Source organism: Phyllostomus hastatus, unplaced genomic scaffold (assembly GCF_019186645.2).
Source record: "Phyllostomus hastatus isolate PE091 unplaced genomic scaffold, TTU_PhHast_1.1 phas_contig_58, whole genome shotgun sequence".
Classification (NCBI taxonomy): Eukaryota; Metazoa; Chordata; class Mammalia; order Chiroptera; family Phyllostomidae; genus Phyllostomus; species Phyllostomus hastatus.
Window position 1 is genome coordinate 33,366,324 of NW_025333916.1, and position 11,453 is coordinate 33,377,776.

Sequence of the window (11,453 nt, forward strand, 5' to 3'; positions counted from 1 at the left end):
TGGAGTCTGGTAATGGGGGACAGTTTAACAGTTTTGGGTCTCTCATCCACTTCTGTCAGGGGGTTCAACAGAATCCTGAAAGTTTACTGCCCCTCCCCCCGTTTTCATTTCCTTTTCTTCCTTTTTTTTTAAAAAAATAGCCTTACCAAACCCTGTCCTAGGTTCTGCAGGCAAATTCCTGGGGACTCCCGGGCCAGTACCCTTCCCCGCTCCTCCCTGTGGGGATCAGACCCTTTTCTCCGACAAGTTCTCAAGTGTCTACCTCAATGTGTTCACTTTGCAATGCAAACATCACTCGGTTTTATTGGTTTTGTTGTATCAGCCTCTGAAGCAGGCAATCACTGGTGTGAACATACATTTAAAAAACATAACTTTGTCGAGTCAAGAGTGTGCAATAGTGTAAATTCAGGGGAGTGCTCCGGGTGAGATGTGCCGAGGATGAAGCCAGAAGGTCAACAGGCTGAGGGGTCCTCAGAATGAACAGGGGCATGCCTTGCACCCAGAAGACAGCGACACAAATAAAGCCTGGAACCACAATGTCTTCTCCTTGTAAACTTTTGGACGTAAACTTTATGCTTCAGGGAGGCTGCCTTCTGCTTTGGGCGCAGCCTAATCCCACGGGCTCCTGAATTTGGGAATGACCAGGGTGGTCGGTGGACCTGGCGCGGGCCGTAGCCAGGGGGTTTGTCCGTGGTTCCGGGAGACCGAGTTCAGACCCTCCCTCTAGGGTGGGCGAGTGGCCTGAGCTTCGCTGCGCGTTCGCCTAGCTTTGGAAACTCGTTAGAAAAGGAGTCTTGGACCTGCGAGCTGCAGCCTGAGCACCGTTTCCTCCCGGGCCCCGGGATCCCGCCCAGTTAAGCGCAGAAGGGCTTCCCGCTGGCCTTGGGCAAAGCCAGAAGCTCCTTCGCAGTGCCGGCCGCAGGGGCGTCGTGGGTCGCGGCGGGCGGGAAGGTGCGAGCCAGGGGCGACGTCAGCACGTTGGCGCCCGCCCCTAGCGAGCGGCCCAGGGGCCCCGGGTCCAGGAGGGCACCCTTGGCGGTGGCCCAGGCCTGGTTCAAAGTGCTGTGCCTGAGGACAGGGTCGTGGAAGACTCCATCCACCCAGTTTCTGAGACTGGTTACCGGGGAGTCCTGGTGCCTGTCTAGGGCACCGGCGGCGGCCGGGGCCGCAGGCGAGGAGGAGGGGGGCGCCAATGAGACGGCTGCAGAGGCAGTAGGGCCTTGGCGCTTGAGCATGCACGAAGGAAACTCAGTCTGGCTCAGGTTGGTGGCGGCGGCTGCGGTAGCTGTGTGTGCCAAGGACCAGATGCGCGGCTTGACCTCGAGGCCCGCAGTCGTCCCAGCCTGCACAAAGCCCAGCTTGGCCTCGCAGGCTTGCGGGCCGCCCCCCGCACCTGGCTGCTGCTCTGGCCCAGCTACCACGCTTCGGAGGCAGCTCCGGGCCCTCTCCAGGTCCTGGTCCAGGGCAGCCCGGCTATCGGCAGCCAGGGACATCCGGTGGGCGCTTGAGGCCTCTTTTCCAGGGGCATTGGGGCCATCAGGGGCAGGGGGGATGCGTTCTAGGCCACCATCCAGGGGCTGGAAGGGAGGTTTCAGCTCACAGTCTGGGGGCTCCGCATCCAGTGGGTCGAAGTCCTCCAAGTCGCTGAGCTCAAGATCCTTCTCTTCTTTGCCCAGGGGCTCTGCCCAGGAGAGAAAGAGTAGCCAGTGGAGGGAGAGAGAGTAGTGGGTCAACCAGACCCCTACCTCTTTTTCCTTCCTAACTCCGTGTCCACGGTTATGGGGCCTGGCACCTTTCTTCCTACTCCTGATCTTTAGAGGCTTCCAGGCCCCAAACTGGCAACACCTGTGAGTGGATTTCAGCCTCAGACCAGTGGTGGAGGGGGTGGGTGTCTGGTGTTTTAAACATAATGTTGGATTTCTTGGCTTACCACCACAGTTTCCCCCACACTTCCGCCCAGAGAGCCCCGCTTGGGTTAGTGCATTCCTTTGCTGCCCAGGGCCCCAAGGGTGCAATGCCTTTAGCAATTCTAGAACCCACAGAGAAGGCTCAGGGAATGCGGACCTTAAACTCCAGCCCCAGCATCACCAACTCAACCCACCTTCATTCTTGGTGCTCTTGACGGGCTCTTCTCGGGCATCCTCCTCAGCCCCCTCTTCCTCCTCGCCCTCCCCGTAGGGCCGCTTCTCATCAGCACACTTGTTCCTGGGTGGCCACGTCATCTTGTTCTCCTTCTTGAGGCGCCGGCGGGCATTGGCGAACCACGTGGAGACCTGCGTGAGGGTCATCTTGGTGATGATGGCCAGCATGATCTTCTCCCCCTTGGTGGGGTAGGGGTTCTTGCGGTGCTCCTGCAGCCAGGCCTTGAGCGTGCTGGTGGTCTCGCGAGTGGCGTTTTTGCGCCGCGTGCCGCTGTCCATGGTACCGTATCTGGAGACAGGTGGGTAATGGGGCACCAGGGCAAGGCACATGTACGCTTTCAGTTCCCGTTGTGGGGCGGAGGGGGGGGTTGTTTATGGTTAAGACCTGAGCTGCAGCCTGGTCCTGGCTCAGGCTGCTGCCCATGGGGGCAGCTGTTTCTGGCCCAAGGGCAACAAGAATGTTTATATTTGCTATAAGAAACCTGCGTCCCTTCCTCAGCCAGAGAGGCCAGAGGAGGTGCATGGGCACAAGGCCCAGCCAGGTGTCTGTCACTCTATACAGACGGATATGTCTTCGGGCGAGTCCCTTTACCTAGCCTCTCACCTACCCCTTGGATCCCCAAACCGGGAAAGCATGTCTCAGAGCTGCGAGCCAGACTATGGAACATCCAGAAGCAGAAGTGGTCGTCAGCGCCAGCAGAGGAAAGTGCCCACAGGGTCTACACGGCCTTTCTGTGGTTAAATATGTAACGGTGGCCCCTCGGAAGACAGGGCATGCGCCCTGCGAGCGCACGAGGACTTCCCCGACTCGGGTTCCCACCGTAGGGGCGGTGGGCGGGGCCCGGGCACACCACGCGCGCGCTGCACTTGTTGTGGTGGAGGGAGGCATCGGATGCCTGGGCAGCGAGACGAGACTCCCTCAAACCGCAGCACAGTGAGGACTTTGGGGGAGTCTAGAGAGCTGGGAGACAGTGGTGGTGTGCAGACTGGAGACACTTTTAACCCTGGCTGCTCGGGCTCGCCAGGTGGCGGGCTGGGGCCAAGGCCTGGTCAGCTCAGCAGGACCTTGAAGAGACGAACGCCCCTTGTCCTGCCTCCCAATCTTCCAGGGGGCGTTGTGGGGCTGCTCGGGGTGGGGGTGGGGGTGGGGGTAGCTGATCAGAGTGCAAGGGCCCCGGTGGCAGTGAAGAGCCCGGGGGCAGTGAAGAGGGTCGGTCCCTCACCTGTCATAAGCGTACTGGCCCAGTGCCGGCTCGTACGGGTAGTAGGCGGCGGCGGCGGCGGCGGCGGCGGGCGCGAGGCCCGCATGCGCAGATCCAGGGGCGTCCTTGGAGTCGAAGCTGTTCTGTGGGAACAGCAGCCTGGGGTCGCGGCTTCCAGGACACCGCCCAGCTCAAGCTCCTCCCCTAGGCCCCGGGTCCTCCGCGCTTCGCTCCCTTCCCCAGACTGTCCCTAGTGCCTAGGCAGCGAAGGAGCCCAAAGACTTGGAATGAGGAGACTGCTGGGGCTTGTTGCGGGAATGGGAAGTGAGTGTAGAGGACCCAGAGGCCGGAGGGTGAGATTGGAGGAAGGGAGGGGGCGGAGGCTGGGGGGCAACAGAAAAGAGGTGGGGTGAGGAGGGACGGGAAAGAACGAGGGGGGAGAAAGCGAAGAAATGGGGAGGAGCCAAGGGGACTTGTGGAGAGAGGGCAAGGGAGGGAGGGGAAAGGGAGCGTCAGTGGGGGTGCTGGGAGGAGAGGAGAGAGGCCGAAGGAGGCCAGGAGGAGGGAGGGGGCTGGGGAAGTGGGGGCGGAGGGGAGAGCCCGCTCCTACAGAGCCAGGAATCTGATTAGAAATTAATAGCCACCCGAGAACAATCAATGCATTAAATACTGCAGCGCACCTGCCAGGTCGTCCCAACAGGGGCGGGGTAGGGGTGGGGTGGGGGCGGAGCTGTGGAGCTCCCAGCGACCAGGCCAGGAGGTGCAAAGTTGAAGGCAGCGACTCCCACCCCCTACAGTCCTGGGTCCAGGGGCCTCACGCCTCTCCCTCGGGAGTTAGGGAAAGCGAAGTTAGCAAATCGAGGGGTAGGGGCGTGGCGTGGCGTGGCTGGGAAGGTTGGAGGTGCACCCTCTCCACCCTTACCAGCGAGTAGAAGGCGGAGGCCTCGGAGCCGTAGGTCACGTAGTTGCCGTAGCCCTGCGAGCCACCATAGGGCCCCCCATAGACACCCAGCGCCGCGGCCGAGTTGAGCTCGTGTCGCGCAGTGGCCAGCAGCCGGCTCTCGTAGACCGGGCAGTAAACTGGTGCTTGGGCCGAGGCGGCGGGCCCGGATTCCGCAAGCGTGCGGCCACCTGACTCGCAGCACGTGCTCAGAGAGTTGGTGGTCATCAGAAACTGGGGGAGAGAGGGGCCGCGAGGAAGGGTGGGCCACCGGCAAGGCTGGGGCCCTACTCCTCCATCCGCCCCTCGCCGCCCAGGAGGCCATGCCCCTTGTGCACTGGGTCTACCATCCACGCCCGACTGCACGCTCCTTCCCGTGGGAAGCCTGCGCCCAGGCCCCCCTCCAGCCACGTGGGTTCCAGCCAGACCTGCCCAGGAGTGTTCACACCCTCCCTGAGGGATCTCCAAAGCCACGCACTCCCGCACGTGCCACGTCTCTCCTGGGTCCTTCGGGGTACCGCAGCCTCAGAGCCCGGGGGTGAGGGTCAAACAAGGGGGGACTGGGGTCCCTGCCCGTCGGCATTTCTCAGCATCCCTGCCCTCCCCGGCGCTGGGCATAAGGGCCACGTGGCGCAGGCTCTGCTCGCTGGGAAGTGACATCGGATCGCTGGATTGCCCGCCAGCCAGCGTTTCCAGCCTCGCGTGGCCTCCTTACCTGCGGTGCCGAAGAGTAGGGGTATCCAAACTGCGGGTAGGACATGGCGAGCGCGGCCCGGGGCCGGCAGGCGGGCTGGTGGGGTCCTGTGCGCGGGGGCCGGCGCGGCGAGGCCACTGATCCGGGGCCGCCCGCTCCTAGGCGCTGGGGGGAACGAAGCAGGATAGCCGGTTAATTCACCCACACGCTCGGCAAACTTTTCTAATCGGGTAGGAGAGTCAGCTGCGGCGGCCGCCGGGATCCTTTTAGCTTCGCAATCCAGAGCCTCAAGGGGGCTTTGGGACCGACCGGCCTCACAGCGGCGACACAAATACATATTTTGCAAAAAGGAAAAAAAAACCAAAACCGGTCTCGCGAACCCGTCAAGTCAGATGTGCGCGGCTTTAAGCGGCGAAGGCTCTGACGTCAGCCCCCGCCTCTGCCCGGCCTGGCCGCAAGGGCGCGGGTCACTCGGCCGAGGTCCGGCCGGGCGGGGCGCGCGGAGGGTCCAATGCGCTTTAACAAATGAATTTCATCCGAGGAGTCAAGATCGTCCCAACGAACAGCGTTTCTCCTTAGTCACTGAGGACGGGAGGCACTTTTAATTAGAATTTAATTAATGAGCAGCTGCTCCTCCCCGCGCCACTGTAATCATTAGTCTCAATTACAAATAAGACGTATGAGGGACACACGAGTGAGTCTTCATGAAGATGTAATCAACAGTTAAAATTAGACCCGCGCGGGCTCAGGCGGCCTCGCGGCCTCGGCTCCCCGCGCCTCTCCAGGTGGAAGGGGAGCGACTCCGCCGGCCAGGCGTGTGGCGGCGCCGGCCCGACTATTGTTTAATCGGGTGTCGGCAACGCCTCCCACCAGCGTGAATCCCACTCCGGGATGGGGTTCCAGGGCCAGAGGCGGCAACAGCAGTCTCTGCATCTGGAGGTCAGAATGCCCTCAGGTGTGTGGGTCCTGGGGCCTTCCCCAGAGCCCGCCACTCCAGGGCTCGGGGGCCCAAGGGCTGCGCGGCTTGCCACACTTGGCCGCTGTGTCCCTGGGGAACGCACCCCGCAACCCACGCCCCCTTCTCCTGAGAGCTCCGGCTCAGTGCAGGACCCTGCTCTTCCTCCTCCTACTCCTCCCGCGGGGGCAGTCCCTCAGCCGCCCCCAACCCCCGCCCCTCGCGGCTAAACCCGGGACTGCCAAAAATCCTGTGCGCTCGGAAGAGCAGGTTTCCAGACTCAGCTTTGGGGCGCCTCCCGCTGCCCTCGCTCCTCCCGGCGACCTTCGGGGGTAGGCACGGGGGAGGGGCTTTGGGCGTCAGACGGAGGCATCCTTCCCAGCCCGTTTTGCACAGCTCCAAGACCCGGGCGCACCCGGCGGTCTGGGAAGGGGGCCGACTGCCCACCCCAGGACTTCCGCCGCCAGTCCGAGCCGCCGCGGGACCTTGCCCCAGTCCAAAGCGGAGGCCAGCAAGCAATGGCAAGGAGCGTCCGGGCCACTCCGAATTCGCTCCCCGACTTGTGTGCCCGCCACCCTCCGGGGCCCGGGCTCGCCCCCGCTGCTTTCGCCCCGCTAGGCCTCCAGCGCTCGGAGGGAGCCGCGCTCGGCGGCGCTGTGCAGACTTGCTGGGAGAGATTCCTGGGTTCAGACCTGTGAATTGCCCCAGGGTCACCCTCTAATTAATGATGACGTTCTCACTCTCTCCCCAGCTGCAAGCCTGGCTCCCAGAAACGAAATCTGCCCACTCTGACAGCTCGGTTGAAGGTGATTGATGACTATCTGGAGACCACAGTACGCATCATATAATATCTGCTGCGTAATTGCTTTAATTTACAGATGAAAATACGAGTTCTCGGATCGCATTGGACCGCAGCCGGCCACGTCCGAGCTGCTTGCAAGGGAAAGCCATCGGAAATAATGAATAGCCGCTCCATGCAAATTATTCAGACACTTTAGCGTCTGTAGCCGGGAGAGATATATAAAGAACACGAGTCAAATGACATTAATAATTGTTGTTTGAATTCTGTATTGATTTCGCGGCGGCCGTGTTTATTTCTTTCTCACCTGAATTGCTAATATCACCTTCCTGTAAATAATAAGAAACTAGCCACCGGGGCTTCTTGGCAGAAATGAATCTCTCAATCTCTCTCCGTCTTCCTCCTCCGCTCCTCCCTTCCCCCACCGTCCCTCCTCCCAACTCCTTCCAGTTTTCTGGCTTCCGCTCAGGTTTTTCCAGAACGTCCTCCTACTTCCCATTATTTATTGTTTACAAACAACTCGTTCTCTCCCAGTAAAGAGGCCTGGCTGGCCGACGGAGGGGTGCCAGGCCGGAGTGGCTGAGGGCTCAGGGAGCAGGAATCCCGACGCAAGGCTGGCGTTCAGCATCCTTTCCTCACCCCAGCCCCGTGGCCCCAGCCTGGCGACTGTGACAGCTCATTGGACTGCGGAGTAAGCCACCAAGTCTGGCGGCGGCGTATCCGGGCCTGACAGCCGCGGTCCCTTCCCCCAGACTCCTCCGCCACAGCTCTCCGAAAACCGCGGCGCCCCTGAACACTGGGCTATTCGTCTCCCGAGCTACGTGCTCACTCTGGGAGCCTGGCAGGCGCAGACCCTCCTTGGGGATCTGGGGGAGGGCTTTCAGGAGCCTCCTCTGGTCGTCACTGCACTGTTTTGATTTCCTTTCCAGAATGAGCGTGTAAACAGACACTCCCAGCCCCACTGGCCTGCCCTTTTCTCCGGGGCGACCATCTCCCCCATCCTGAAACCCAGCTTCCTGCCTCTACTTTCCCAGGCGGCTGAGCACTGATTCTCTGCTTTCTGCCCGGCCCAGGCCCCGCCACCCTGTTTGGGGAAGCTTGGGGCTGCTCGCCGCGCACCCAGGTCCTGCGAACCAATCCCGGAGGCTGGGTCAGCGCGGTCTGTCCCCAGACCAACGCTGCACGACGACTCCCCGCTGACAGCCTGCTTCTAGATGAGGCCCGCCTGTCCAGACTGGGCTACTTCCAGTGCCATCCTTGTCCCATAGATAATGCCGGAGTAACTGTCAAGTGCCCTTCACTAAAAGGCGAAGCCTGGAGATGAGGCACCTGGGTTTTCCTCCAAGAGCAGACTGAACAGGAACCTTAGCACTTCAGGTATCATCTGCTAAATGCACCCGCAGAGAGGAGAGTGCTAAGCCCATGTTCCTCAAGGGACCCCCGGTTCTAAATACACCCCTGAGCAGGACCCGCTGGAATCGCGCGGTTCCCCACGGTCCGGGTGAGGTGCCCCCCCCCGGCCTGCCGTATTCCAAAGCAGCCAAGGATGAGGTTGCCTGTAGACGGTTAGTCTCGAATGTTAGAGGCCTGTGGGTCGCTCTTGCCTGGGGATGTTGCAAGCCGTCGGAACCTTGGAGGGCCTCTGGGGAGCTAGGCCCCGCCCTGACCCTCTTCCGCTCGGGTGGGATTGTCATCAGCTGAGCCCAGGCATTCCTTGTTCCTGGAGTCGTCCCTGAGACCACCCAGTCCCTCCTGCACGGAGAGCGAGGGTGGGGTGGGATGGCGGGGGACTCTGTCCAGTCCAGTGAAGTTTAGCCCAGGAAGAGGACGGAGGCGGGAGCACGCAGCGCTAGGCAAAGGCCTTCTTTTCGGAGGCTTAGGGCCGAGGCTTGGGGCGCCTGTGCCCGTTCACTGTTCTCGGACACCCGGGCGGGGTGAGGGGCTAAGTGGCCTTCTGGTTGTTCGTGGCACCGCACTCTCGAACCCTGCCTGAGGTTGGCAGGTCACTCCTTCGCAGCCCGTCTTCTGGGGTCTCCCGCACAGCCAGTGGGGCGAGCTTCAGGCACACGCGTTGAATCATCCCCGAAACGCCCTCCATCCCAGCCGGCTCCCTCCAGCTCTCCTGCCGCGCCCCCACCGCGCCCCCGCTGGGCCCGCCCGAGAGGGGAAGGCGCGCAGTCCGAGTGTCCTGGCGCAGGCCCCGCTGCCTCCCTAGCCCCGCGCCGTCCCCCCGCACCCCGTTTTTTTGCAACTTGCAGCGAACGCGGCGGCCTCCAGAGACCCCACCGGCAGGCAGCAAACTTTGTGCTCTCCAGCGCAGGAGCGATCCTCGCAAAGTTTGTGCGGCCGAACCCACTCCCTACCTGCGCGGAGGACGCGCCCGCCCGCGCCGCTCAGGCGCTGGGCCCATGGGGAGCAGCGCTCAGCCCGGGACGCACCGGGGAGTCGCCACTGTCGCAGCCGCCCGCGCCCCTCGGCTGCTGCGCGGAGCCTCCGCCTCTCCGTTAGGGGGGAGGGGTCTCCTAGCCCCGGAGCGGGGGCGGGCGCCGGGACCTCGCCTACCTGCGGTGGCGCCGGGACACTACCGCCGGCCGGAGAGAGCTCTGCGCAGCCACTCGCCGCGCGCGCTCCGGCGGGGAGCAGGCGACAACTAATGGAGACATTTCCAGGCGGAGCACCTGGCGAGCAGAGCGCGCCGGCGTCCCCAGGCGCCGCGGTCGTCAGTCGAGCCCGCACCGGCGTGACGTGGGCGAGCGAGCGAGCTGCTCCCACCCGGCCTCCCATTAACGCTTTCCCCCGCGGGCGCCGCGCACTTGCCAACTTTCCCCTCCGCGGCCTGCGCTCTGGGTACGCGAGGTGTAGGAGCTGGGATGAGTGCCCTGGGGGTTGAGGTGGCAGGGACACCCAGACCAGAGAGGACACCGAGCATAGCAGCACAGCAGGAAGGCACGCCGCCTCGATTTAGCCGAACGTTCTGCCGGCTGTACCACTCCAGGGGGCCTTGGGCTGCTCTGGGGCCCTCGGGGCGTTCTTTCCCGTGCACTGGTTGTCAGGCCTAGGGCTGCGGGATCGGAGGAACCGCACCCCCGCACAGCCTCCCTCCTTCTTGGCTGCAGTTTCCCAGAGTTCCCCTTGACCCTGGCATCCCAGCCCTGGAGGTCAGGTTGAGGGCTCCTGAGGCCTGCTTCTCCTCCGAATAGGCTGGGGTGTCCTGTCCTGGCTGTCAGGCCCTTCCCTTCCTTTCCTGCTCCCCTTCACTACCCCTCCCCCCCAATCTCATCCTATGAAGGGACCCCACTTGGTGGTATCCCCACTGGTCTCCACCCGCTGGGCTCTTGGGGGCAGCAGGCAGGGCAGTTCTGGAAAACCTTGGTGTGGGTGTTACCGAGGTAACAGAAACCTCTGGGGGTGGAGGGGTGGGGCTGAGGGCTCAGGCGTGCCCAGGATTGGGACGCCTGACGTCGAAACTTTCCAGGGTTGTCCAGAGCCCTACTGGGCTGGACCTCGACCGGGAACACACCTCCAAATGGAGACAGCCTGTGGCGGTCGGTGTCCAGGAGGGAAGGTAGTGTCCTGAGTCCCAGGTCCATGCTTCCCTGACCCTCGGTCGTTCCAGAACTCCTTGCCCTGGTCACTCCCCTCCCCCATCCTGCACCTCGGTCATTTTCATTCAAAGAACTACACAGTTTCTCGTCCTGACCTGTAGTGGTGCAGTGACACTTGAGGTTTGTTGTTACGGATCAAGTCTGAAGAAAACTCATTTGCTTGCTTTCCCCCCCCCCTCTTTCCTCAAAGCTATCTCCTGTCCCTGGAAAGGCAATGCAGGTCTGCTTGCGTCACCAACAGCAGGCCAGGATGGTGTTTGCTTCCAGGCCTCACACAGCCCTCCAGTTTTTCCATGGAGCAGGGCAGGGGGAGGAAGAAAGCCAGCTGCCCAGAGCTCCTGGTGGCTTCTCTGGGAAGGACACACACGGCTTTGGTGTCTGGAAACACAAACTGGGGCTCTGTCTGGGCTCCAGACCTATCGTCATCCCCCCAGAGGTGCATGCCAGTGTAGCCCACGGGTTAACTCCCTGGGCTGACAGAAGGGGTCCTGGGAGGGGGTGCCTTGGGGGGTGGTGCTGGGGTGGGGGGGCATTTGATTGTGCTCAGAAGGCAGTGGAGGAAAGGCCCCTTGGCACCCACGCCTGGGATGGGAGGGCCTTGCTTAAGTCCTGATGCTGCTGCTCATCTTTGTCTCTTCCTTCAGGCCGGGCAGGCTGTTCCTGCCTGGCAGGGCCCTGGGGCCAAGGGGACGAGCTTGACCCTCCCTCCTTGCAGAGCTCACCTGGGACTTAGATTCTTTTCATAGTTGAAGATAAGCAAGGCAGTTTGTGCTTACAACCTTGATTTGGAGATAAACTTCGACTTCACTGCAAGAACTGCAAACCGCAGGCCTGCCGAGAAAGGAGCCCAGGGCAGCCAGAAGTGCCATAGTCTCCCAGTCCTCCAGGATATCCACAGCCTGACAACACCAGGTGTCATGGGCGCTCTCTTGCCCTTCCTTGGGAGGGAGGCCTCTCTTTCGTTGACACCCCCAAAGGCCTGACCTTGCCCTGGACCCCTGCTGGTGTTGCTGGAAGCATCAGCGGGCCATCCTCTGCCCCTGTGCCCTGGACTTCTGGGGCAGGGAACTGCCCCGTCTTTCCCACCACATCACAGGCCCTCCCAAGCTGCTGCTCT

At 62.3% G+C, this 11,453-nt stretch overlaps 1 protein-coding gene across 1 annotated transcript; it reads right to left on the reverse strand.

The window, feature by feature from the left end:
* Window positions 1–300: 300 nt before the first annotated feature.
* IRX4 (iroquois homeobox 4) lies at window positions 301–5,087 on the reverse strand. The gene is made up of 5 exons (XM_045848139.1): window positions 4,999–5,087; window positions 4,266–4,517; window positions 3,365–3,486; window positions 2,102–2,430; window positions 301–1,681 (listed from the first exon to the last, which is right to left on the reverse strand). Exons 1-5 carry the CDS (start codon window positions 5,041–5,043, stop codon window positions 855–857), a joined length of 1,575 nt encoding a protein of 524 aa, XP_045704095.1. The 5' UTR covers window positions 5,044–5,087; the 3' UTR covers window positions 301–854.
* Window positions 5,088–11,453: the final 6,366 nt, after the last annotated feature.